At 37.0% G+C, this 26,741-nt stretch overlaps 1 protein-coding gene across 1 annotated transcript in view; it reads right to left on the bottom strand.

The window, feature by feature from the left end:
- LOC111059055 (discoidin domain-containing receptor 2) overlaps positions 1 to 26,741 on the bottom strand; it is a 454,362-nt gene that overhangs the window by 189,866 nt on the left and 237,755 nt on the right. The window contains exon 3 of the mRNA XM_039431495.1: positions 9,077 to 9,182. Within this exon, the coding sequence (XP_039287429.1) occupies positions 9,077 to 9,182 (106 nt within the window). The remainder of the gene's footprint in view (positions 1 to 9,076; positions 9,183 to 26,741) is intronic.

The raw sequence follows: 26,741 nt of genomic DNA, 5'->3' as shown, positions 1-26,741 counted from the left end.
TCAAAGTTTGCAATAAAAATCGACACAGAGAGCAGCAGCAGAGGCCTTCATCACTATTCAGAGTTTTCAATTAGGATCAGCAGTGGCTCAATCACAAGTCAAAGGAAGACGCTGAAGGTGAATTTAGGCTCGCGAAGGGGTTGGCTGCAAAGGAGAGAAGTCTATTTCATAAATGGATGGACTACAGATGAGTTAGGCATGAGGGTGAGAGCGGTGAGAGGTACAATGTTAGAGAGGTAGTTCCCCTCTACCTCAGAAGAGGAGAGAAGTGAAGGGGTGAAGAGCGATAGTGGTGTTGAGGAGGAAGAGGGGCGAAAGAGGATGTGGGTGTGGAAGAGAGGGTGAGAGAATGAGTGGCGGTGAGAATGGTGGAAGAGATGAAGAGAGGATGAGAGGATGAGTGGAAGAGATTGATTGAGTACTTTCTCAATTGATTGAGAGAAGAAGAGAGGGAGTGAGGAAGAGAGGAAGAGAGGAAGGATGTAAGAGAGGAGGGTGGAAGAGAGAAGAGAAGAGAAGAAGAAGAGAAGGACAGGAGAAGGAGAGGAGGAGGAGAGGCGAAGGAGAGTATGAGGAGAGTTTAAGGAGAGTATAAGGAGATTTTAAAGTGAGGAGAAGAAGAGGTGAAGAAGACGAGAAGGAGAGGAGAAGGAGAGGTGAAGGAGAGGGAAAGGAGAGGAGAAGGAGAGAGGAAGGAGAGGTGAAGGAGAGGAGTGGAGAAGGAGAGGAGAAGGAGAGGTGAAGGAGAGGAGATAGGAGAGAGGTAGGAAGAAAAGGAAGGGGTGGAAAGGTGGAGGAGGAAGAAGAAAAGGTGAAAGATGAAGTGGTGGAAGAGAAAGTAGAAAAGGTTGCTGAAAAAGTGGGAGAGGATGAAGAGGTGGGAGAAAAAGAGGAGTGTGATGAGGTGGGGAAGAAGAAGATGTGGGGAAGGGTTATGGGGGAAGTAGATGTAGTGAGAAAAGAGGATGGAGAAAGAGAAGAAGAAGGATGTCTAGTGTTGAACGCGGCTTTCTACAAAAGGAAAGCGGAAAACCAGCTCTAGACTACTGCTGCATGTGAAGGAAGCTACTTCACGGAAACTTTTAATTAAAATTTCAAAGTGAGCGCCCGTATCCGCCCGTCTATCTTGGGGTTGAAGGGGGCTGCGCCCCTCTGGCTTAACCCCCATTTATCCGCGAATACAACTGCCTCCATCATTTCGACGGCCTGCCGAGTTGCCAACTCACATTATCCCGAGAAACACTGAACAGGAGGATCGGAGCGGTTGGTAGTGTTATAAGCAATAGCGGCCATTGGCAACTTTGCTGGCCTCATTATTACCCATTGCAATGATATCATCCTCCTGAATAATTAACAATTCATGAGATCAGTGTGGTGATCACTGACACTGCATTAGCATTCAAATGTTTAATTCGCAATCAAATTGAGGGAGAGTTTGAAACTGTGGTTCAATAAAAGGCATGAGAGTGAAAAGTAACTCTTGACAAATTGACGTTCTGGAGATAGATCTATTCAAACTACTTAGATCTAAATAGAAACTATTTTTCCGGCCCACACAATAGTATATTTCGCACCTAGAGCAGAAAATGATATTTTTCCGGCTCGAAATCGGTTTTCAAGTCCGAGGCCGTAGGCCGAGGACTAGAAGAGATTGAGAGCCGGAAAAACATCTTTGCCTGTGGTGCGAACGCTATTTTTCGCCACACACAAAATTAAACAATATATATATGAGAATAGTTGTTTACTAAGCACTTCCGAAAGCAGAAGTGGAAGGTGATAGCTCTAGCAAATCTGAGGTAATCTGAATATCAGGAAATTGTCCAAGTATTTTTATTTTTTATTCTGATTTGTCTAAATAGCCTAAAATATTATGTTCAATTATGTGTTGAGTTTATACTTTTTATTCTTTCAAATGACAATAAGATGATATTATTATAAATGTTTTAATTATTGAATAATGAACACAAATAATGAAAAGTTTTCTGATCAGCTGTTCAGCTGTTTTATTATTATTATTATTATTATTATTATTATTATTATTATTATTATTATTATCATTATTATTATTATTATATTATTATTATTATTATTATTATTATTATTATTATTATTATTATTATTATATTATTATTATTATTATCAGCTGTTTTTTTATCACCTTCCTTAGTTTCATGTTAGCGGCTGGAAATGGTACTCTTTCCGGCCTAGGCCGGAAAGAAACCTGTTCTGACGTCAGACGAGAGTCGTTCAGATCTACGTAGGGACTGGAAAACAGCTGCTTTCTGTGCAGTGTGGCGAAAAATACTGGTCTGGGGAGTTGCACGTTGACTACCATCAATAGCCTGAGGTCTATTGCATGTTAGAATGCAAACTAGTAATATCAGTAATCAGCTGGTTAGTATAATCGGAAATTACTAAGATATTAGCTTGTATTTTCTCATGCAACAGGGCCCTGGTAGTGGGTTCGATTCCACAAAGGTGATTGACAGTTTGATCATCTCATGCGTACATTTTATTGCAGCAGCGTGCGTTGCTTGTATAAGCATCATCCAGGAAGAGAAAAAGATAAAAAACATTATACTTTCTCAATATATTTAGGTATGTGCATCAAACAATCAATTTCCAAACAAACGTCTTCCACGAAAATTTATCTCAGAGTAGATTAAAATGGTACCAGCATGTGAATAGGTTGAAGGGAAAAAACAGGCTACCAACATTGGTGCTCAATACTAGAACCTAGAAGACAAGAAAGATCGAGGTCGTCCAAGTAAATGATGGACGGATATGAGGTTCGGAGAAGGCAGAGATGTCTGAACCCTGATAGGAAAGAGAAGATTAAGAGTCCTCCTACAAATTATTCACATTTTCTTACTGGTTCCTCAATCTGAATAATGAGGGTAGCTCAATCCAAGAGAGTATAAAGGTGCGTACAGATATACGCGCTTCCAACACGCTCCGCGCACGCTCCGCAATCGCTCCGATCATGAACGTTACGATAAATGTTAGCTCTTCTCGCGTTCCACTCTTGCTCACCGGTCGATCATCAATCGATCTGCTCGAGTGACGTTCGATTGCGGAGCAGAGCGAAAGTCTGTACGCACCTTAAGAGTGGCTCGAAACGTTCAGTGTAGTATCACAGCTCAGTGAACAAGCAGCAGTTTCCAAACAGCTTTCTACTCATAACAGATAACTATTGCAGATCACACATTATATTAATTGCATAATTTACTACACATTGTTAATAAGTATTGCAGATTTGACGCCTAGTGAGATCGAACTCTTCAAGTCTACACAATAATTACTACTCAATTTGTAAGTAAAGCTGTTTTGGGCCAGGCCCATGATCTCGCCCAGTCATATATATATTACATTTTATTATGACAGTTTTTCCAGACGAAGACGAGAGAGTACTGGCTGTCAATTTTTTGTAATTTGCAAATTTCATATAATTTAGATTCGTTATTGTATCTAAGAATGGATGAATAGAAAACTAATTGAAGTTCTAATGACTTGCAAGATGTATCTCTATTATAAGTTTTTACTTCTGGCATGAAATCTTAAACAATAGCAAAATTAGTGGCATCCCGACACATATTCATAAATAGTGAGGGACACATTTTCTTAGATCAGAAAATAATCAACCAATTGTATTTTCAACCAATTGTATCAATTCAAGTGGATAACCTATAATATTTATTCATTCATAACTCTACCTTCATTGAAATCTTAAACAATAGCAAAATTAGTGGCATCCCGACACATATTCATAAATAGTGGCGGACACATTTTCTTAGATCAGAAAATAATCAACCAATTGTATTCTCAACCAATTGTATCAATTCAAGTGGATAACCTATAATATTTATTAATTCATAACTCTACCTTCATTGTATCTACTTGCTTTCATTCATGCCATCATCATCATCACCTAGGCTCAAAATACTTCAAGAAAGTTGCCTTTGTGAAATAATAAATAAATACTTTGTAAATAATTTTAGCTAATATGCTTTTTGTAATCATATACGAATATTTGAATAAACTCCTCTGGTCGTGTTGTACCCTCGACCAGAGAAATCATTATTATTATTATTAATTCAACAGAGCTTCAGTGACTCTTGTTGTCCCCAATTTGGCACTGAGAACTAGTCAACAGTGGTGAAGCTGGATTACTTTCGAGACTCAAAGTTCGAAAATCGATATGTCTCGTTACGGCCCTTAAGCAAATGCCTTCGAAAGGCATCCATCTCTACCGGAGAAAGGCATTGATTGAGAGCAGGCCGCGAAATGGGACGTTGCAAATGGGATTTTGATTTCAATGGGGCCATTGGTGCTGGGATGGGTGAGTGTGTGGGAGCCCCCCATTCTAGGAATCTCCCCTCAAACCAAAGTTCACTCGCTCTCTTTGAAAGACGAGACCGCTCCGCCTTTGAAATAAAACTGGCTCATTCTGCTATCTGCTAACAAGCGAGTCCCTCTCCGATGCACGGCTCAACACGTAACCGGATATTTGTGATCCTTGTCTTTTAGATCATGTCAACTTCGCGAAACTTCTCATACATCAAATTACTTGCAGCGAGATAGAAGTATATACATTGTATGGTAGGTGGTGAGGGTGGATGGGAATCATTGTTATGTGAGTGAAACGCATACCTCAATGGTTTTACAATTTCGTTTTTGTAACTGTCAATGATGGTGGCCGAATATTCAGTTACAAATAGTAACTATACAGTTATTAACACTGATCACTATACAGTGACTCAATCACAAGTCAAAAAATGGTGCTGAAGGTGAATTTAGGCTCGCGAAGGGGTTGGCTACAAAGGAGAGAAGTCTATTTTAAAAATGGATGGACTATAGAATTTACATTAATATTACATATTTGGGAATATAATTTTTTAAACCAGGCCTAATATACATTTGCTTATCTAGCATAAGCTTAGCAATGTCTATAGTCCATTAAGCTATAATCCATGTAGCATTAAGCTGATGATGTGTGAGCACGAAAGCATGCTACTGTAAAATAATCATTTACATTTTAATCAAAGTGAATTTTTGATAACATTTTAAGTCTATTCGATTATTTACACTGATTGTGACTAACACTAACTGTCAGTCACAATCAATAACCGGATTTTCGCGTGATATCTCAATCCAAGCACCGATCAGTGCTTTATTTTTGCATCAGATTCTCATTTCACAAACTCTGCTCTTTATGGAATTATGGAGAGAATTTGATATAGATTGGCTACTTTTTTAATAGATTGGCTACTGTATGTTGTAATAGTGGTTGACAGATACTTGTGTAGTGGTGATCTTGGACAATATATCTCACCTCTTATCTCTTCTGACAATTGATGCTAAGCCTATAGGTCCATAGATAACTAGAAGAAATCACTTGATAAATTATGATAAGTTATATCATATTGGGATAAACGATTCAAAAATATGTACAGTATCTCGTGAACAATTTGCATCAACTATAGCAGCTTCTATATTTTTGTGGGAGTGTAATCTAAGAGCAAACGATCGAACATTGGAATTCAATATTTCCATTCAGAATTTCATTTCAATAATTGTGACAGGAGGTTTAATAATGATAGGAAAGTTATGATAAACTTGGATTAATACGTTCATATACTATGTGAGTTCAATATGAAATAGTTCAATCTGGCATGCCAATATCTGAGAGAGCTTTTGCATGAAAATTCTATTGTCGAATACAGTCTACACTGGGTTGATTTTACTATTAAAACCCTTTCAAAAGAAAAGTGAAGGATGAAATTTTTGAAATGTTTTATCTAGAGCATCAGGTTATCTCTCATCAAAACATAGTAATATATGAAAATTAGCCTATGTAATAAAAAAATTGTGATATTTAACTTTCATGATCATGATAGTTGTTTTTCATTATGTGATAGTAATCTGTCATGCTCTTTTACAATCAATGAGTATCAATGGAAGTATAATATTATGTGATAGTTAAATGACATGCACATGATAGATATCTGTCATTATGTGATAGTAACCTGTCATGCCCCTTTGTAATCAATGAATATCCAACTCTCAGAATGATTGCTGACGTAATGATAGAGCTCTAAATAATTGAGACGAACTCAATACAGGCACCATTAAGACTCTTGATCCTGATTTAAGCTTTTCTCGGCTGCTTAACACTGTTGTATCCTAGCAACGTAAAACGACAGATTATGTCGTTTAACAGATGCCCTTTAACAAATCTGTGAACAATAGAGCCGGATGATCATCCGATCTTATTAGACCAAGAATCTGAAACGATCAAATCAGATCCAGCTGACAATGGACTGATTAGAATAACAACCCCCTCTTGTGTTCAACCCTTCACATTTCCGCAGGGTACTACGGTAATAAGCTTCGCCTTGTAAATTAGCCATGCCGAGGGCTGCAAGCACTAATCTAATAGAAGATATCGATTTTGCATCGAGGTGAGGTGAGTCGAGGGCTTGTTAACTCGAGAGACATGACCGAGTCGAGGTAAACACACGACTTATATTATAATTCGATCTAAGGGCGAGACATCCGTGATAACAGACACACAGATAAAGATTTACGTGTGAAATGTTGACATTCTAGCCCTCTGGCTGAGACTCAAGCTTCTCTTGCAGAAGAGGGGAGTTACTGTATGAATAAGCATGAACTTAGGAGGGTGACAATCGATTCTGAACGTATGCCACTGCTTTGAAATCCGTGAAATCACACCCTTACTAGAGTAATTTGGAATTCGATACCGAATCTCTTTGAAATGATGAATTACTAACAGTCAAGGATATTTTTTGTTCATGATGATTAAAATGTTTCTGAGAAGAATCAACACTCCTTTACAGTGAGGCACACGTTATAATGACAGTGTTTGATTATCAATAGTATTGCTCTCTTTGTCTATTATTCAACAGAGAAGATAGCGCTATCTCTTTGTCACTTTTCTCTGTGGTCAAATCGTCTTTCAACAATGTAGAATTAACCTACCAGCAGTCGCGCTGTTGTAAAAAGTACAGCAGTGTCAGTTTTTTTTTGCTGAACAAAACTATTGAATGGGGTGGTGTCAGTGAATGAGTCACCTATGCATTCCAAAACTTTCCCCCCATCACTCCACTGAGTTGCAGTATCAACCGAGCAATGGTTCAGTCTTTAGGTGCCATCTAGTCGCGACATTGCATAAGTCGCACTGTGCATAAGATATTGGGAAGGACTGTATACAAGGACTGTAAACGAGCCAATAACACAGAATTGATGGCTTTGCTTGATGTACCTTATTGGGCTAGGAATTGGTAATCATCCAAATGTTTGTGTGTGTGATGCTGTTATTAATAACAATCTTAATTCATTTAAAAATTAATAATCCAATTGAAGTTGAAAATTCTCATTTTTATTCATTCAAGAATCAGAAAAAATACAGATAGAACAAAAAATTCACATTCAACATACACGCCAGCAGCTTGTTGGCTGAACCGAGCTGCAAAATGGCTGAACACAACAAGATGGCTGAACCGACAAGCGCGCGACCTAGCGGGAAGAATCGTACCTAAGTTTGTTTCATCCAGCTAAAAATTACTGAAACACGATTCAGAAATTTAGACTTTTGCTCAAATTACCGAGAAAAATGCTCAATGTAAACTGAGAAATATTTATAAAAATAACATAGACAACAGTGAATATTTATTGTAGTATTGTATGTTTTTTATTATTTCTATCTATATGAATATCGAACGGTAATCATTTAACCTCAAAATTCGAATTTTATAATGTATATTTGCTACTTTTCTCATTTCTTGCAGTTGAAATATAATAATTATTATTGATATTATTATCAATAGAAAAGAACTATTATTTATTATTAAATGATGAGAATTCGTAAATGATGATTATTTAATTATGATTTAGATGAACATTATTCTTGTTTTGGATTTCTAGATTGGATTTTATCATAAATGTAGGGTAGCCATTGAAATGATTCTCATCTAAATCTAACCACAGTCATTGTTACCAACTTAATTTTTGTTTTCGTGCACTAATCCTCCATTTAACCCACCAACTATTTTGTGTTGCCATGTTGCAAATCTGGAGTGCAGAAAAGATTTCTCCCGCACTAGAGCGGAAAAGTGAATCTTTGCGTTCTGTAATCAGTGCAGGAATCGTCACTTTTCAAGGTAACTGTAGGAAATAGTTATTTGTGCAACTAGTGCGCAAAGTGACAGTTTGCTGCATCGAAAGAAACGTTTACGCCCGAGCCATAGGCGAGGGCGGAATGGTTTCTTGAGTGCAGCAAACGAACTTTGCGCACGTATTTCACATTAAATTTTTCCTACAGTTACCATTGAATATGAAAAGTGGGTAATTATGGGTAAAATTGCCTGAAATCCATCAAATAACTTAGTAGTGTTTGAATGGCGAGGCGGCTGTGTGGTGTGTGCTGTGGTGGCACTGTGCTGTTGCTGTCCTCGATATAATATATAATAGTAATAATTAGCGCGTTGTGCTTCGTTGCACCTCTGCTCACTATAGCAGCCACAGCAGTCACTGTTACCAACTTAATTTTGATTTTGCTGCACTGGTGCTCCATATAACCTACTAACTATTTTGCGTTGTCATGCTGCAAATCTGGAGTACGCAAAGTACTCACTTTGCGCACTAGTGCGGAAAAGTGATTCTTTGCAGCCTGCAATCAGTGCACAAATGGTCACTTTTCAGGGTATCTGTAGGAAAATATAATTTCTTGCTTAATAAAATATAATTGATTATTTTTAACGAGAATGAATTGTTAATATTACATCAATAAACCTGTATCAGCTACCGTCTATAGAAGGCATTATATACAAGACTCTCTATACTAGACAGAAGATCGGCAGCGTTGTTCTCCTATCTTTCTCCATCGCTATTATAACGTGAATCTCACTATAGTTCTATCTCCTAAAGTCTGAAAATTCCATTGCGGACAATTTACTTAATTCTATCATGCTATTACATTCAAAACCCATTGAAACTTCAAAACAGCTACACCTATTCCATATTGAGAGACAAACTTCTTGATGTCGTCACTTACCTGGCGTTTTGCGGCCCCACTGATTTCAGCTCGTAGGTAGAGCTGGCCGAAATTGCTGTGTCAGGAATTCGCCCCTCCTCCATACCCAAGGCTGCCCTGCATTCGCCTGCGAATCAATAGGTACATCATTAAAGAAAAAGATTTATCATTGAAAGATTTTCATTAGAAATTGCAGTCAACCAACTGATGGAATATTAATAGTCTACTGTATAATAATCATTTGAAATATCCATTGAAAGCTATGTAAATAGAATGAAGAAATTATGTTACTGCAAATATTGGGCGAAGAACTAGATAGTAGAAGGACATTTGAAGATTCTATATTATTATTTCTATTACTAGCCATCAGGCTCGCTTCGCTCGCCATATTCGTCTAACCGGGGCTCCGCCCCCTGAACCCCCGACTGGATCGTCCAGAAATGAGATCAGCGGGCTCGCATCGCTCGCCTGCATTTTTCATTTGAGCATGCTTCATTCCATCACAAAGTCTAAGTACTGAGAAAACGCAGAAAAGCTGCGAAAAACGCTGATGTTGGGCGTATCTTTGATGAAATATCAAAGTCACCTAATCACAACATTTTCAGACCCTACCTAAACCTCTGTATAAAATTTGGACATTTTCTGTCTATTACTCGATGAAAGAACTGAGAAAACGCAAAAAACGCTAATTTTGGGTGTATCTTTGGCGTTTTTGCAAATTCTTTCTAACACAACATTATTATACCCTAGCTGAGCTTCCGTACTAAATTTGAACATTTTCTGTTCATTTGTTCTCGATAAAGCGCTAAAAACCGCTGGAAAAATGCAAAATTTTGGCGTATCTTTGGAAATTTTTCCAAATCCGTCCTTGATGCGCCTCTAAAGGGCCAACTGAACATACCTACCAAATTTGAACGTTTTTGGTCCGGTAGATTTTTAGTTCTGCGAGTGAGTGAGTCGGTCAGTGAGTGAGTGCCATTTCGCTTTTATATAATATAATTTATATTATATAATATTATATTTATATTATATATAGATACTAGTCACTGGGACTAACCATTGATTTTGTTCTCTTATCCTGAAATATTAGTTGTTATTGCTGAAGTCTTACAGTGTAGCTTACAGTTATAAAATATGATTAAATTTGAAGAATGGAAAAAATCATCATTAGAGCATTTTAACTGTATCATTAAATCACAAAATATTATCAAACTTTATTTTTGACAGGGGGAATGGAGGATTCTTATTCCACAAGCTTCATTCAATGACTTTTCCAGTATCAAAGCAATGGAAAAAGATCGGTGAATTCTGTTCAAAAGTATGTTGTTCCAGGAGAGAGGAATATCTCAGCTCTATGAATCTCTTATACAAAACAAGAATTCTGTTGAAGAAGTATATAATGTGGGTGTAGGGGATTACCCACGCTCTATGGATATTTTATGCAAAAGAAGAATTATTATTCTTTGAAAAATATGTCATATAGATGGAGATTACCAAAGCTCTTTGGATCTCATACACAAAACAAGAACTCTGTTGAAAAGTATGTCATATAGGTGGAGGGAAGCTCCATGGATCTCTTTTCAACGAGCAAGTTGTATCCAATGAAGAACATGTCATTTAGACTACTTCTCTGACCGATATATTTGTTCATTTAAGCTCCATGTTTGAAAAAAACATGAGGAAGAAGCTTCAAGGATGCCATTTGCTGGCATTTCTGTTACCCATCTGCAATCCTGGTCCATCGATTGTTTTAGAGAAAATGATTTCTGAAGTCCCATCTACAAAGGACACGTTTTTCAGACATCGGCCAGAGAGCAAAGCCAATCTTGAGTCCATCTGCCGTCAACACCAAAACAGGGAGAAAAAGCGGAAGCTTACCCGATGTGGTTTACTGCTACAGAGATTGATGAAAGGACATTGAGAATTTGCGGTGGAGTACGGAAAGACCAAAGAGGAATAAAAAGATATCAGGATGTAGCAGAACTGTGCACGACAAAAGTATGGCAGAACTCGAGTGGCCTTTCTGTGTGTGTGTGTGTGTGTGTGTGTGTGTGTGTGTGTGTGTGGTTTCTGAAAAAACTCTGTGGCTTTCTCCTTCCTACTGGCAGCAAAATCCAAGCGGTTTTTCTAGAGGGAAAGACGACATTTTGTGAAGTTAGGTGAACTGTTGTGATGATGCGGGCTGGTCAATCTTGCGCGCTTTTCCATTTCCCATTTTCCAACCGAGGAAAAGCCTTCAAAGTCATGCCGTTCTGCTCATCAGTGCAGACGAAGGTTCTTTAGTCAAGTCCATCAGTACTACTTCAAACGGCTTAGATCCAGCGATTTTTCAAAAGATTGGAATCGAAATGCCATCGCTATTTTCTCAATGATGGGGAAAATGGTTATTAGGACTCACTCATGAATGGCGGAAGAACGTAGTTGGCTACGTAGAATAAACATCAATACAGCATACTTTTCCAGACTGATTATACACAACATGCTATAAAGAAAAACATACCTCATTACTATTTTACCAAGCTTATGCTTCATACCATATATTACTTTTAACATTTCACCAGTCATGTGTGACAGAGTTTACCAAAATCAGTTGAAATATCTCAATTCAAATATCCTCATTATAAAAAAAAGAAGAAGCAGAAGAAGAAGAAGAAGAAGAAGAAGAAGGAGAAAATGGAGAAGAAGAAGTAGAAGATTAAAAACTGAACATTTTTTGAAGTGAACTGATCCAAGGACAACAAGACTCAACCCATTTCGGACCTAACCTGTAGCCTTATCTAAATTTGAGAGAGGGATAGCACAAGGTTACCCTATTTTTTCTCTCCCTATCAATTTAATGATGTACGTAATGTATGAATCAATAGGGAATAAAGTTTTTGTATTTACATCATCATAAATCTCTAGCAATTTGAATGCAGCATTCTAGACTGCAGCAACTAGAATGCAGCTGAACATTGAGCAGCAATATCGTGTGGTAAGAGACCTACGATTGGCTGTCAGCTGTCGACGGATCAAGGTTGACAGAGAGTCTAGAATTGAGAATGGCTGGTCTCGGCCAATGACAGTTCGCTCTGAGCCTTGATTGGTCGACAGCTAACGACCTATCGTAGGGCTTCACTTACAAAATAATATTATGTCGCTCAAGCTTGAACTTTCAGCTCGATGCAAATTTGGATCATCAAAATGTCAAATGTGGTTGTGCATTATTTTCTATCATAGATGATTTGGATCTTTATTATTTTAACATGTTTCTTGATCCTTCCCAATAAATAATGAATAAATGAATTTATTTCCTCCTCAAATCACAAATTACAAAAGTAGAAATTAAATAGTATCTTGGAAATTATACTGATCACGTGAAATAGTCTAACCTAATCTCAGCATCAGTGAATATAATATAGTAGTCAGACTAAACCCGTTGAAATCGATGAGAAGCTATAGATTGGTGATAATGAATCAACTTCTTTTCGAAGCTGGATTATTTATCGTCGAATGGATGGGAATAACCATGATAAACACCAGTAATAATTGACAGATCTATAGATTCCCCACAACTTATTCATAGCATTGTTGCTACAAAAACCAGAGCATCTGTGCAACAGGTTTGAAAGGGCTGGCTAATTTCTTGCTTACTCCACTCCCATAACTCCCTTCCCGCAACAAACCCCTCTCCACCATCTATAGCTGAGATTGGCAAAGCTCGCGAAGCGGAAAAGGGTGAAGAGGAAGCAATGAGAAGTGAGAGAAAAATAATAAAAGAGGAGTGTAGGCCTATCTGCCGAAGGGACTTGGAAAGCTATAACGGCTCTTCTAAAGACATAAAGAGAAGATCAATGTAGTTGCTGTTTATAATATTATGACGGTAGTTCCAATAACGTTGTCACTTTCAGAAGCTCTATGTATCATTAAAAAAGTATTGAATTTGATACTATTTATAATATGAATAGATAGATACAGGATGTAACAATCAATTAAAAGTAAATTCGTGTGGCTTTTGACGATAGTGAGTTATTTACGGGATGATCTCACCTTGCCTGAATGTATAATTCGAACCGTCAATTGGCGTCACGACTGTCATACTTCAGCCGGGGCCGACAAGTGACGTGCTTAATCAATATCACGAAAATTACCTGGTTGAAAACTTGTGATGATAAGAGGGTTTGAACCCGGGATCTCTGAGCTGCAACATAAGCTTTCTATAAATTACACCAGATTTAATATGACTCCTTGTTTAATAGCAATGATACATTGAATTTATATCCCATACCATCTGTGTTTCATATTCGAACTGTCCGGAGGTTAGTGGTTCAATATTTGAATGTATTCATGAACGATTAGTGAACATGAATGATTGCGCAGTAGACTAAAAGTATGATGCAATAGTATTTTGAATTGTAAATTGAGTATGTAATTGAAGAATGTTAATTGACACATAACCTAGCTACATTTGGACTGTTATAAAAATTATAATAATTGGAACCGTTTTGGGCTTATAAGCCTGTGGTATTTTTCTATAAGTTGTGTAATTCTGAGAGATTGATTAAATGAATAAATGGTGTGGTCCACGTTATAATGGCAGTATTTGATTAGTAATTGCACTGCTATCCTTCTCTATCATTCAACAAAGTGCTTTCTCTTTCTCGCTTTGCTCTGTTGCCAGATGATCTTCTAAAAATGTAGAAATATGATTAATTAACAAAATATTTCATCTTGGTTATGGAAATTCATTATGAAATAATTGAAAAATATAATCTCTTGCTTGACAAAATATAATTGATCATTTCAACCGAGAATGAACAGTTATTATTACATTAAGAAACCAGTATCAGTAACGCTCCATAGAAGGCATTGACAAGACAGAGAATCGGCAACGTTGTTCTCATATCTATCTACACTGCCATTATAACGTGGACCTTGAGTTCAAGCTGACTACTATACATAGCACACTCTATTATTACATACGTACTATAAATCTAAGATCGATCACTTGGTACGACTTGATACTGTCAAAATTATACTGTCGTTTTCATTCATTCTGGATATCCACCACAATAACACGAGAACCTTCCTAATTCACTCAGTTGATTCATAACTGAACTTGAAGTGAGCCTATAATCACTCCAACAAGGCTATATCACCTGAATTATGTATGATATTACCTTGTTTACTGACTAAGAACGATCCGGTAAATTGATCATGCAACCTTGGAAGAAGTTGTTCATTCTGTTGAGGTCATCCAAAATTTATCACCAATTTGTTAATAAATCACCATCATCGTGATATTATCATTAATTATGAATCATCATCATTATTATCTTCTATGTGCTTTGGATGAATGGAATGTGTTGTTATAATCAATACTAGTTTCTGAAACTGCAGATCGTCTCGAGGGCTGGAGGCTTTTATTCTAACTTCCAACAAACAATAATAGTACATGAGTTACACACAGCAACAGAGCTAGAGACACTTCACACAAGTAGGAACTTCATAAGTCCTTGTTATACACTCAATCATCTCTATCAAGATTTCTACTAGAACTATCTATCAACAATACAAGAGCTCAACTATGAGTAGTTCGCACTTGTACTAAGTGATCGATCTTAGATTTATAGTACTATGTAATAGTACTATATAGTGTGCCGAAAATTTTTTTTTTTTTTAGATTATAACTTTTCCAAGATAAAATTTTATTAGAGTGCTGGATTAACGTTGTGATTTTCTCACGGTATCGGAGTAATTTCATGATGTCATTCCGCACATTATGTAATTAAATTCTGATATTTCCTCTATTGTTTTCAAACGTTTTCCTAGAGTACTCAGAATTGTTGTAAACGCAAAATCATCATAAAAAATCAGTTGGACGTCCATTCTATTGCTTAGTCTTCTACTTTGATCGAGGGAATTTTCCTGTATTCTGTCTTTGTTAGTTGTACTCCTTTCTCGTTCTATTGAGGGAAATTATTGTCGTCCCCACCACGTCCTTTGTAATTTGGTATTTTCTTATGCATAATATTACCAGCCCTGATACCTATTTTTGAGCCTGATTCGGTCGACTTGGAGACCTGAACGAGAGACCGCTTTTATATTCTGTAGAGTACAGACATGTTTTTGAGCTAGATTATATCTTTGTCTGATTGAATCATGACATACTCATCTTGCTTTTCGTTCTCTCCTGGAGACTAAAATATATTATTGGGAATCATTTATCCCATCAGTTTTGAAATCGCTAATCATTTAGTCATCTATATATATATATATATATATATATAATATATATATATATAAAAGCGGAATGGCACTCACTCACTGACTGACTGACTGACTCGCTCATTCGCAGAGCTAAAAATCTACCGGACCAAAAACGTTCAAATTTGGTAGGTATGTTCAGTTGGCCCTTTAGAGGCGCACTAAGAAACCTTTCGGCAATATTTCAACTCTAAGGGTAGTTTTTAAGGGTTTAAAGTTCATCTTTTAGCATGTATATTCTTCTCATTCTCTTAATTATGATTGAAAAAAGGCCATACCATATGTTGATATAAAACTATAATCTAGAGAGAGTAACTCTTCGAAAACGGTTGTTAACTGGTAACTAAATTGATAATTTTGTCAGGTTGGCATTAAGTTGAGTTTGTTAGGTTGGAACCAAGTTGAAGATTGAAATGCATTTATCGCGGAAAAATTGATTGGACATTGCTACTTCAATCAGAGCTATTCCTGGGAAGATTATATTACTAGCCGACAGGCTCGCTTCACTCGCCATATCCGTTTAGCAAGACATTCAGTCTGGACCCTCGACTGGATCGTCCTAACATATGATAAAAATTCTCAAATAAAAAATGCAGGCGAGCGAAGCGAGCCTGATGGCTAGTTTGTTGATATAATTACAAATCATATAAATATGATCGGGATAGGACAACAGGCATAGCCCAAAACTATTATGTTCCCAAATTTTGAAAAATAATAAAATGTCCGAAAAAATAGGTTATGTTCTCACTGAGGGAAGTTGAAGTTCAAGGTTCTGTCCAAAAATATATAATTATGCGCTAGAAATTTTGAATTTAGAATGATTCAAATACCAAATGATAGTCAAATATTGCACTAATTATCAACCTCAAGTCAATTGTATGCTCAAACATTGAGCAGCATAAAAATATTTATAGTGTGAATGAAGCCCTACTATTGGTTAGTTATTGACCAATGAATGTTGAGCTCTGTCATTGGTCGAGATTGGACGAGGTATACTTGGGCGTGTCTGGTCTCGGCCAATGTTCAATCATAACCTTGTTCTGTTCAAACCTAAAGGCTAATCGTATATTTCCACCCATATAATTTATTCATTTATCAATTCATGATACAAGTTTAATTGATTTAAAAACATTAGTAGATAAAAATAATAAGGTACTTCTTGTGATATTCTTCTTCCAAATTCATAGGTGATGACTTGGTCCAAGAAAAGGTTAGAATTTCACGTAAGCGTGTATAATTCCTATACAATTTCAGTCCAAAATGAACATAGAAACAATCTCATGTTATATTCTGCTGCACTATGTTCAAGCTTTCAGTTTACTAGAGTTTGATAGTGGTGTAACAACCGAAAATAGTATCTCTAATTATTTTTAAAATTTAGTAGTTTTGACGTATCAAGTCGTTTTCATTTAATAGGCAATAGGCAATTTTATGTGCAATAGAACGGCTTAAGCCTTTGTATAATGCAGCTGTCAATGAAGATCAATTAATGTATCAATCACATGAAAAGTGTCAAGAATCTTTTATCTGAACTTTCGCAAAACTTTTAGTCATGATGTAAGTAATCAGAAGAGAATAGGAGAATAAAAAACTAGGGACGGAAGCTTTGATCCACTTCCATCATAAGAATGTTGTAAGCTCCAAATAATCAAATCAGTATGTCAAGAACAGAATAAAAGTTTGGAGTTTCTACAGCTCGAAATTATGATTAATTTTTAGTATGTTAAGTAGGGAATGGAAGTTTGAAGTCTCTACAGCTCGACACTATGATTAACTTTTTATCCATTGTCCCACTATCCCAAGAACTAGTTGAAGGTTATCTTTCCATAATATACTACTGGAGGATCTATGATACCACCATCCGAAGAACAAGTTAAAGGTTATTATTAGTATGTGAAAAATAGAGAATGGAGGTTTAAAGTTTCTACAGCTCGACACTAGGATTAATTTTCCATCCATTGTCCCACTATGTCAGGAACTACTTGAATGTCATTTCTCCATAATATACTACTGGAGGATCTATGATACCACCATCCCTAGAACAAACTGAATGTCATTCTTCAAAGGATCTATGATGAGAAAATAACTGAAGCGGAATTCAGATACCAACACAGACATTTCCAAAGGATAGAAAAGTTTCAACCTGCATTTAAAAAAACTGATAGCTCCTTGCTCGGTAGAATGTGTGCAAAGAGATGAATCACGAGCATTCTCCTAATGAATGAGCTTATATACGGGATAAAATGATTAGCGCTTTGAAACTCAGTTTGGAATTCGAGAAAGCTTTGCAAAGTTTCAACTCGCTAAACTGAGCCAGCTGACTGGGGCTGGATGAAATAAAACAGGCAAGGCAACCAACCAGTTGAAAGAGTACACATGCAAGTTGAAAGAGTACGCATGCAAGTTGAAAGAGTACGCATGCAAGTTGAAAGAGAAGAACGCATACGCCACGTCAAGAAAACACAGGCGAGCCAGAAGTTGTTGCCAAGATATGATTCATTAGCGACGCAACACAGTGAGAGACATGTGAGGTAAGGGGGGTGTGGTAAATGTTAAGGGGTGAAGGGGCAATGGAAAATGCTGAGAACAACAAACAGCAAGTTCAGGCAATGGAAGTCGAGCCAATGGTAATCAGCTTGCTGTGTGAGGGTATTTACACTGACTCACTCATTTACTCGTTCACTCACTCACTCATTCACTTGCTCACTTACTCACTCACATACTCCCTCAATCCCTTACGCACTCACTCACTCGCATACTGACAAAACAAGACAGGAAGACAGAGGATGAGTGATTAGATTAGATTACATTCGTTTTCTTTATTATTTATGTATGTTACAACAATTACTGGCTTATACACTAATTCACATTAAATGACGATGATGCTGGTTATTCAAAGAATTTTACAATTCCAGTGATGTGATATAGAGAGAAACAGAGGAAATTTTAGAAGTCACTCACTCATTCACTCATCGACTCGTTCATTCTCACAACCTCTCACTCACTCACTCACTTTCTTACATACTGATCGAGCAATACAGGAGGTGACTACTGTGGTTGAGAGAGAGACAGAGAAGATATTTGAAGAGTGGGTTTGATAGTGTAGAGGAGAAGGAAGAAGGAAGAAAAGAGGTTAGAGTGTGCTGAATTAGGAAGCCAATGAGGAAGAATAGTAACAATAATAAAACGTATGGAGTATACGGTGAAAGTTGAGTGGAGGAGAGAGAATGATCATTGTAAGGGATACGAAGAATAAGTATCAAAAAGGAGAGAGATTGAAGGAGAATGAGAAGAATGTAGGAAAAAGAAAAAATGAAAGGAGAAAGAAGGAAAAGAATAAGTTGAAAAAGAGAACGAGGAAGAAGGAGGAAGGAGAAAAATGAGTATGACACTAAAGAGAATGCTGTATGAGAAATATGAGAGCCATGCCACACAGAGCGTTTTTCAGGTGTTTTCAGACGATTCGGCAGTGCAGAGAGCTCTCCGATTGGTTGATTGGGTTGGCGTTCGGAGATCAGCTGATAATCAACCAATCAGAGAGCTTGACTCTCTGATGCCGACTCGTCCGAAAACAAGCTTTAAACGCTCTGTGCGACTTGGCCCCAGAAATGATTGCAGAGGGGGGTTGGAAGGGAAGGCTTGAACATGAATTGGAGAAAAAATTATAGGAAGGAAGATGTACGACAATTGTAGGAAAAAGGGAAGTGGTTCGAAATTAATGGGACAGAAAGGTGGAGGAATAGGGATAGTCGTAATAAACAGAAGAGTGATAAGGAATAATATCATATCAAATAAGATCCTCTCATACGGAACAATTGTTATTCACGAAAATATCCAGGTTATAATACTCTAAGTAAATCTACAATCTTAAATAATTTATTAGTCATTATTAGTTAATTGTGTGATATGATTGTGATAGAATGAAAATATACAGAGAGTCAGATTGAAAGCTGTTGTTACAGAGCTAACTCATTGGCTTCTCTCGCTGTTTCTGTGTAGTGAGTGGTAACTAAGGAAGCAAAATGTTCAGCTAAATGAAAGCACCACCATCATGCTTTGCCTTTGGGGAGACAAGGACCGAAAACAGCCCTCTCACTCATTTGAAGCTACTTTTCGCCAAAAACACTCGCTCTATCCATTACAGCGCAACATTACCATTGTATCCACTCGACTAAGTCTTCTCAGTACACGCATAAGCTCCCTGTCTCCCTCTCGCTTGCACACGCATAAGCTGCCTATCTCCCTCTCACTCTCTCACACACATACACGTTATCCTCTCTGCTCCTTCAGTATTTTCGTATTAAATTTACATCCAGAATGAGATTGCCGGGCTTTGTTTATCCGCTTAATCGGCAAGAGCTGTCTAGCTATTGTTGATAAAATACTGAATCTTGACTGCCAACTGAGCAGCTGTGTTTTGATGTGTGACAAGCTGCTTGCACTTTGATGAAGCTGTGATCTCCATCAACAAACGGACGTCTCTTGTGTTTCGTTTTAATTGTCGATTCGTCGAGAGGCATGTTCGACGACGATCTGTTTCCCACATTGTTTACTGAAGACGAGAAAGTCTTGAATACTCTTTGGAGCTTCCAAATTCTTCTAACGAAGCATGGTTGATTCACAAATTTAGATTACAAATATTTTCTCCTACAGTTACCTTGGAAAGTGGTCATTCCTGCACTGATTGCAGGCCGCAAAGAATCACTTTTCCGCACTAGTGCGCAAAGTGAGTACTTTGCATACTCCAGATTTGCAGCATGACAACGCAAAATAGTTAGTAGGTTATATGGAGCACCAGTGCAGGAAAATCAAAATTAAGTTGGTAACACTCATAGTGAGGCCCACCTTATAATGGAAGTGGAGAACAGCGTAGCCTTGCCATTATGTGCCTTGATTATAGTCATTTCAATGCTTACATAAGATAAACCCCCTTCAAGCAGTCACATAAATTCTCAATTGAATTACCAATCATTATAATTCAATTTTAAATGAATAAAGGTTTTTATCAATAATAAAATTACACAGAAAAACATTTGATGGATTTCAGGGAATTTCACCCATAATTACCCACTTCTCATATTCAATGGTAACTGTAGGGAAAATTTAATGTGAAATACGTGCGCAAAGTTTCTTTCCTGCACTCAAGAAACCATCATTCCGCACTCGCCTACGGCTCGTGCGTAAACCTTTCTTTCGGTGCAGCAAACTGTCACTTTGCGCACTAGTTGCACAAATAACTGTTTCAATGAGATTTCAGCTTCTCAATGTGATAATTTCCAATCATTCATTCATTTTCTATTAATTCAATCATTCAGGGTCATAATACTCAGGAATGTAGTTACTCATTTGTGAATTTATATTGAATTCTATTGATTCATTTTCAATTCCTTGATAATTCGATTATTCAGAATTGTATAACTTCCAGAAAATGCCAGAGCCTCATGCCAAAAACTGAATATTCAATTTCAAATTTCCATTGAATCCAATTGAATATATTCAATTTCGAATATCCAATTCTGATTCATATAACAGTCCAAATGTAGCTGGAATATGAGCCACTTTCACATTTTAAATTACAATTTAACAATGATACATAATGTTTCGACTGATGCTTCCACTAATTTTCTGATTACAAAATAAATATAGCCTAATCTGTATAGCATAGATAGGTGAAGTAGACTTGGTTGATGGAGTATAATGCCATCATGTATAGAAAATGTTATCTCCCAGGGTAATTGCTTTTATATCCCGTACTTTGTAATCAATATTAAATGAATGAATATCAGTTTTGGTAGTCAAGTTACCTTACACTCCACATATACCTCTATTTTTCAATAAATACTTGACAGCATTCAGATATATTGATCGTATTAATCTGCAAGATACAATTACTTGTACAAGAGTTGCTAATTGATTACTCAGGTGATTGATTTCAAAATTTGTGGTTCACCTCAAACCAGAGGTTTCTACAAGATTCTGAAGAGAAATAAAAGTCGTAATGTAATCTGTGAAAATCCACTCACACCGTATTCTATCGATCTGACATTGTAGTATTGCTTCAAGATGCTATCACATGTGTTCATTCTCCGGCTCAATACAAATAACCACAAGAAAAATTCCACCAAATAGAGATCGTTTACGTGAGTTATGTATTTCGCCCACCTTTTGTAGTTTACAGATCGTTTAGTAAGCTTTTCTTGATTCGAGCGTGTGCGAGTGATGAGTGCTGGTCGGTGTGGGTGAGAGGAGACGTGGTGGGAGAATGATGAGAGGGAGTGAGAGGGAGAAAGAGCAAGTCTTCCGTACAAAGGAAGAGAAATGGCGATCTCGATAACGTACGGTGAATGACGGAAAACGGAGGCACCGGAAGACTTCAGCTTGATGGGGTGCAGTGAAAAAGATTGATGCGGTCGTCGAGACGAGAGAGAGAGAGTGGGAAAGGAACAGAGAGAGTTAGATTGAAGCCTTCTCAAGCAGGGAAGTCTCCAGACGAGGTGGGCAGTGACGGATACAACTGTAGAAGACTGAAGAGTAAAGGAGACGTGAAGAAAAAGAAGAAGAAGAGAAGAAAGAGCAAGAAGTAAAGGTGAGTAAGGATCTTCAAGGTAATAGGAGGGAGACCTCGATGAAAAGAGCTGGAGAAAGGAGAGAGTAAATGAGAAGTAATGATCTGAAGTATAGTTAGAGTGATAGAGAGAGATAAGATGAGGGAGACTTTGATGGAAGTGTGAAGGGAGTTGGAGAAAAGAGATAGTAAATCAGAAGATCTTTGAAATGATCCAAAGTATAGTGAGAGTGATAGGGAAAGGTAAGAGGAGAAAGACCTTGACGGAAGTGTGAAGCGATAGACAAGGAGAGAACTAGAAAAAAGAGAGAGAGAGTATGAAGAAATGACTTGAAGTAGTGAGAGTGTAAGGGAAGCGTATTTTTTGGAAAGTTTTCACGTGAAAAAGGATTAGGGGATGGAAGTGAATGTGTTGTTGGAGGGTGCACAAATGTGGATTTGGCTTCATGCATTTCTCTCTTCCTCTCCCAGTCACTCTCTCTCAGTCGGTGTAGATTTGGCTTCTGCATCATGCTCAATGAAAATCCAAGGTTGGGACTGACTCCTGCTCTCTGTGATAATCTTCCATTTCTCTTCGTGTGAGTTCCATGAGGGTAGAGGGTTGTGAGAGATGCAACTACACTTTGAAGATGAGGGCAGCCTATATAAATTCAAGAAAATCATCTATACCAGAGATTGATAGAAATTGTTGCATCACTTCGCTAAAATTGTCAAAATAGAGAACATGACGTATAGATGGGTATCTCTATTATGAAAAAGAGAATGTATGAAAATCTTGAAAATAGTTGTACAGTAGTTTGGTTCTTACCAATAATATTGCAAGATACCGTTGTTCCTCTCTTATAATAACAATATTCTCGGTTTTATCAATATTTTATTTTAGCAAACTGAGGAGTGCGTATATTTTCAAGATAATTCAACAAACAGAGAGTTCCATTAGATGAATTGAATCATCACAGGGAGAAGTATATTAATTTCCAGAACTAGATGATGCACAATCATGTCCTCTCGAATCAATAAATATTTCATCTTAGAGAACTTAGTCCAGTCAATGAATGCTCTAAAAAGGGTATAGAGGGAAATGTTTGGAAGATAATTTATGACCCCGCAGTTCTGTTTGGGGTAGTAAGGAGGTAAACATATCAAAAGCCTCCTGTGCTAAGGGGTGGGGGTGGTTTTGAGGTGTCTTTTCTTGGTTTCTCGCATAAAACTCGAAAACCATGAAACTTAAGGGCTTGACTGTAATATAACAAATTAAAGCTTACATAATTTCATACAATATTCATTCTACAACATTTCTTATAGTTTTCGAGTTATCCGCTCTTGAAGCTGTGAAATTTTTGAATGGGAATGGGGACTTTTGATATGTTCTCCTAACTAGTCTCAACAAAGCTACAAAGTAAAAAAATTTGTTTAAAACATTCTTTCCAAATTCTCTTATCAAAATTCTTCTATTGTTGCAAGAATGGAGATTTCACACACAACAGTAAAGCTGTTAAGATTTAGGGGAATTCGTAAAAGTGTAAAATTATACATCAAATTGAAGAGAATGTAATGCTCTATAAGCTCATAATAGAAATGGATTTTTTCCATCGATTTTTGAAAGTTTTTGAAACAGAAGAAATGGAAAGAAATTGGTAGCATACGTGTTTTTTTCAAAAATGTCACACCTTCAAGAGCGGATAACTCGAGAGCCAGAGGAGATATTAAAAATGTTGTGAGATGAATATTGTAGGAAAGTATTAAAGCTTCAATTTGTTATATGACAGTCAAGTCCTTAAGATTCTGGTTTTTGAGTTTTATGCGAGAAACCAAAAAATGGTACTTTCAAACCTTCCCCACCCCAATAGCACAGGTGATAGGGGTGGGTACTTTTGATATGTTCACCTCCTTACTACCCTAAACAGAACTGCGGGGTTAAAAATTGTCTTCCAAACATTTCCCTCTATACCCTTTTTCGAGCATTCATTGCCTGGACTATGAAGCACATGTTCAAGATTGTACTTTGAAACACGAGGTTGCACGAAGTGATTCTTGATCTTCGATGAAAATCATATCTTTGAACTTGATTGTCATGGAAATGGATACTAATAGAGATCCGTGGTCTAGTGAATAGAGTGCTTGCGTAGCAACCTAGAGATCCCGGGCTCAAACCCCACTCAGAGGCAAAAGTTTTTGAACAGGTCACTCCCGGATGGGCACGTTAATTGTCGGTCCCGGCTGAAGTATGACAGTCGTACGGCCCATTGATGACTCAAATGATATATCCAGGCGAGGTGGAACTTCCTTCCATCCATTAGGAACTCCCCACCAATAAAAGCCATACGAATATTATCATTATTATCATATACTAGTAGTGAAAATCTCGATTGGGGAAAATGAAATTTCTCATTGTGACTAACAGTTAATGCTAGTCTATTTTCGAGTCTAATCAAATCTATCAGCTCTATCAAAATATACCCTCTCTTTTTCAAGTCTACTATCAAATCATATTCATCTGTACTATCAAAATATCCCCACTCTTTTACCCATCTATTGGGATCAGCAGAGTAATCGGAAGATTTCAATCGACCAAGTTCGAACTCGGACGAATTAACAGTGAAGCAATGAATTGAGGCATCTGCCAAATGAATGCTATGCATAACAATTAGTGCATTTCGGCGTGGAAAAGTTAACAGCAGGCTCCGGATTTGCAAGTCGTGATTAGTAGCAATACGCAATTACAGAGGATTATGATTTCCCGTTCGGATACAGATCGGAATTGACAAATTCAATATGGATATCGGATTATTGGCATTACAAGTCTTCCCTTGCTGCAATGTCGACCGGATATATATCTGATTATATTTGATTATAACGGGGAGCATTGTTCTCTGACATTTCAATTATTGTAATTAACAATGGCGCTTCTGTGAGAATCAGTGCTGGCTCAATCATGCAGTAGTGCCTGATGTCTGATTATGTGCCTGATATTGATCCTAATATTAGTGTACCAAGTATATTGGTATCATCTATATTATGGCGCATAACCAAATGTTGGTATTGAAATGGCATTTGCTTCACATTGCTCCCTTTGAGATCACAGCATCATAGAATAAACAATCTATGTTTTATATGTACAGTAGGCTAGTATCAAAATTATTTTTCCTACAGTTACGTTGAAAAGTGGCCATTGCTGCACTGATTACAGAACGCAAAGAATCACTTTTCCGCTCTAGTGCGGGAAAAATTTTTCTGCACTCCAGATTTGCAACATGGCAACGCAAAATACTTAGTAGGTTATATGGAGCAACAGTGCAGCAAAATCAAAATGAAGTTGGTAACAGTGACTGCTGTGGCTGCTATAGTGAGCAGAGGTGCAACGAAGCACAACGCGCTAATTATTAGTATTAGATATTATAACCAAGGACAACATTTTTATTCAATTTGACAATAAATTAAGGTTTTTATCAATAATAAAATTACACAGAAAAACATTTGATGCATTTCAGGCAATTTTACCCATAATTACCCACTTTTGCGAATAAATTCACAAAAATTAAGGCCGTCCGGCTCGCAAAATTACTGGGTTCAAACCTCAGCTCTAGCTCAGTGGTAGAAACATGAATTTTATAAATACAAATAATCACCATAAGGTTCAGTGACCGGTGATTGGTAATTCTTACCGCTGCTTCTATGAAGTTCTTGAAGAATACCAATACGGAAAATAAAGAATATTTGATGACTGATTATCAGTAACCATGCATCACTAGAGAATAATAAGGACCAACTATAGTTGTTTCTAGTTGATTCTTAAAACGCTCGTCGTGAATACAAGTATTCACCAATATACCCTTCCAAAATTCCTTAGAACTTACAACGCCAGTTCTGGAAGCTCTCTGGATCCTTATATGATATAACTGGAACAACAATAAATAAATTCAATTCAAATACATACGCCTTACATCGGCCAATCTCCTTCTACACACAATACACAATATAAACTTTTTTTTTTCTAATCCACGCTCCGCCCTCAGGTCAGAAGCACATTTGAACGTTTGTGCAAAATCATTGCCAACCTAACAAACTGGTAATTCTCTGACTTGCAGAATATAATATTTTTTCTCACTCAACATAGAACAGTGACTTGTACATTTTCATTTCATTCTCTTGCAGAATTTGGGCTTTGCTTTCCTATAATGGATATTTTTAAGGATAATCTTTGGTAGGTTTTATCAACAAGAACTTCTTATTCATCTAATACATTGAGACTTTGGATTAATGCTTTTGGTGGTAACTATGCGGTTTGATCATTTGGCGGATAATTTTAGTGATTTTCTTAATTAGTTTATACTTAAATAATAATAATATGATATTTTTATAACATCTCTACATACAATTCACATTTATATGACACTTGAATTTTTCTTGGGGGTGTCAACTTAGATGATTTAATAGGCATTGACTAGGCTACTCTGGTTTTCGTAGTGGACAGCTGGTTTCCATTGGTTTCGGTTCATCACTTGTCGCCATTTTGATGTCTCTTCTGGCTAAACGACGGTAAGTTGGCTTTTAACATTAGAAGTTATTTATTCTCTTGTTTCACTAATAAGAAAGGTGTTAAAGATGGTTTCTAAATTTTTTATTTCTTTATTTTCAGGTGTTGTTATTCGAAGTGGATACTTGTCTGCTAATTAAGTTTATTGTTGGCGTTCGTCTGGTACGTATATCTTGTCAGGTAGGCCAGTGACGTTTAATCAAAATATTATTGTTTATATCCTTATCGCTTATTGTCTTGATAATACGGCTTGAGATTAGAAATATTTTCCCACCAAGTTAAATTTGGTTTGCATTCTTCATACAACTGAACTGTATTACGTTCAGTTACGGCTGCTG

The sequence above is a fragment of the Nilaparvata lugens genome, chromosome 6 (genome assembly GCF_014356525.2).
Source record: "Nilaparvata lugens isolate BPH chromosome 6, ASM1435652v1, whole genome shotgun sequence".
Taxonomy (NCBI): domain Eukaryota; kingdom Metazoa; phylum Arthropoda; class Insecta; order Hemiptera; family Delphacidae; genus Nilaparvata; species Nilaparvata lugens.
This window is presented reverse-complemented; position numbering and strand designations above follow the sequence as displayed.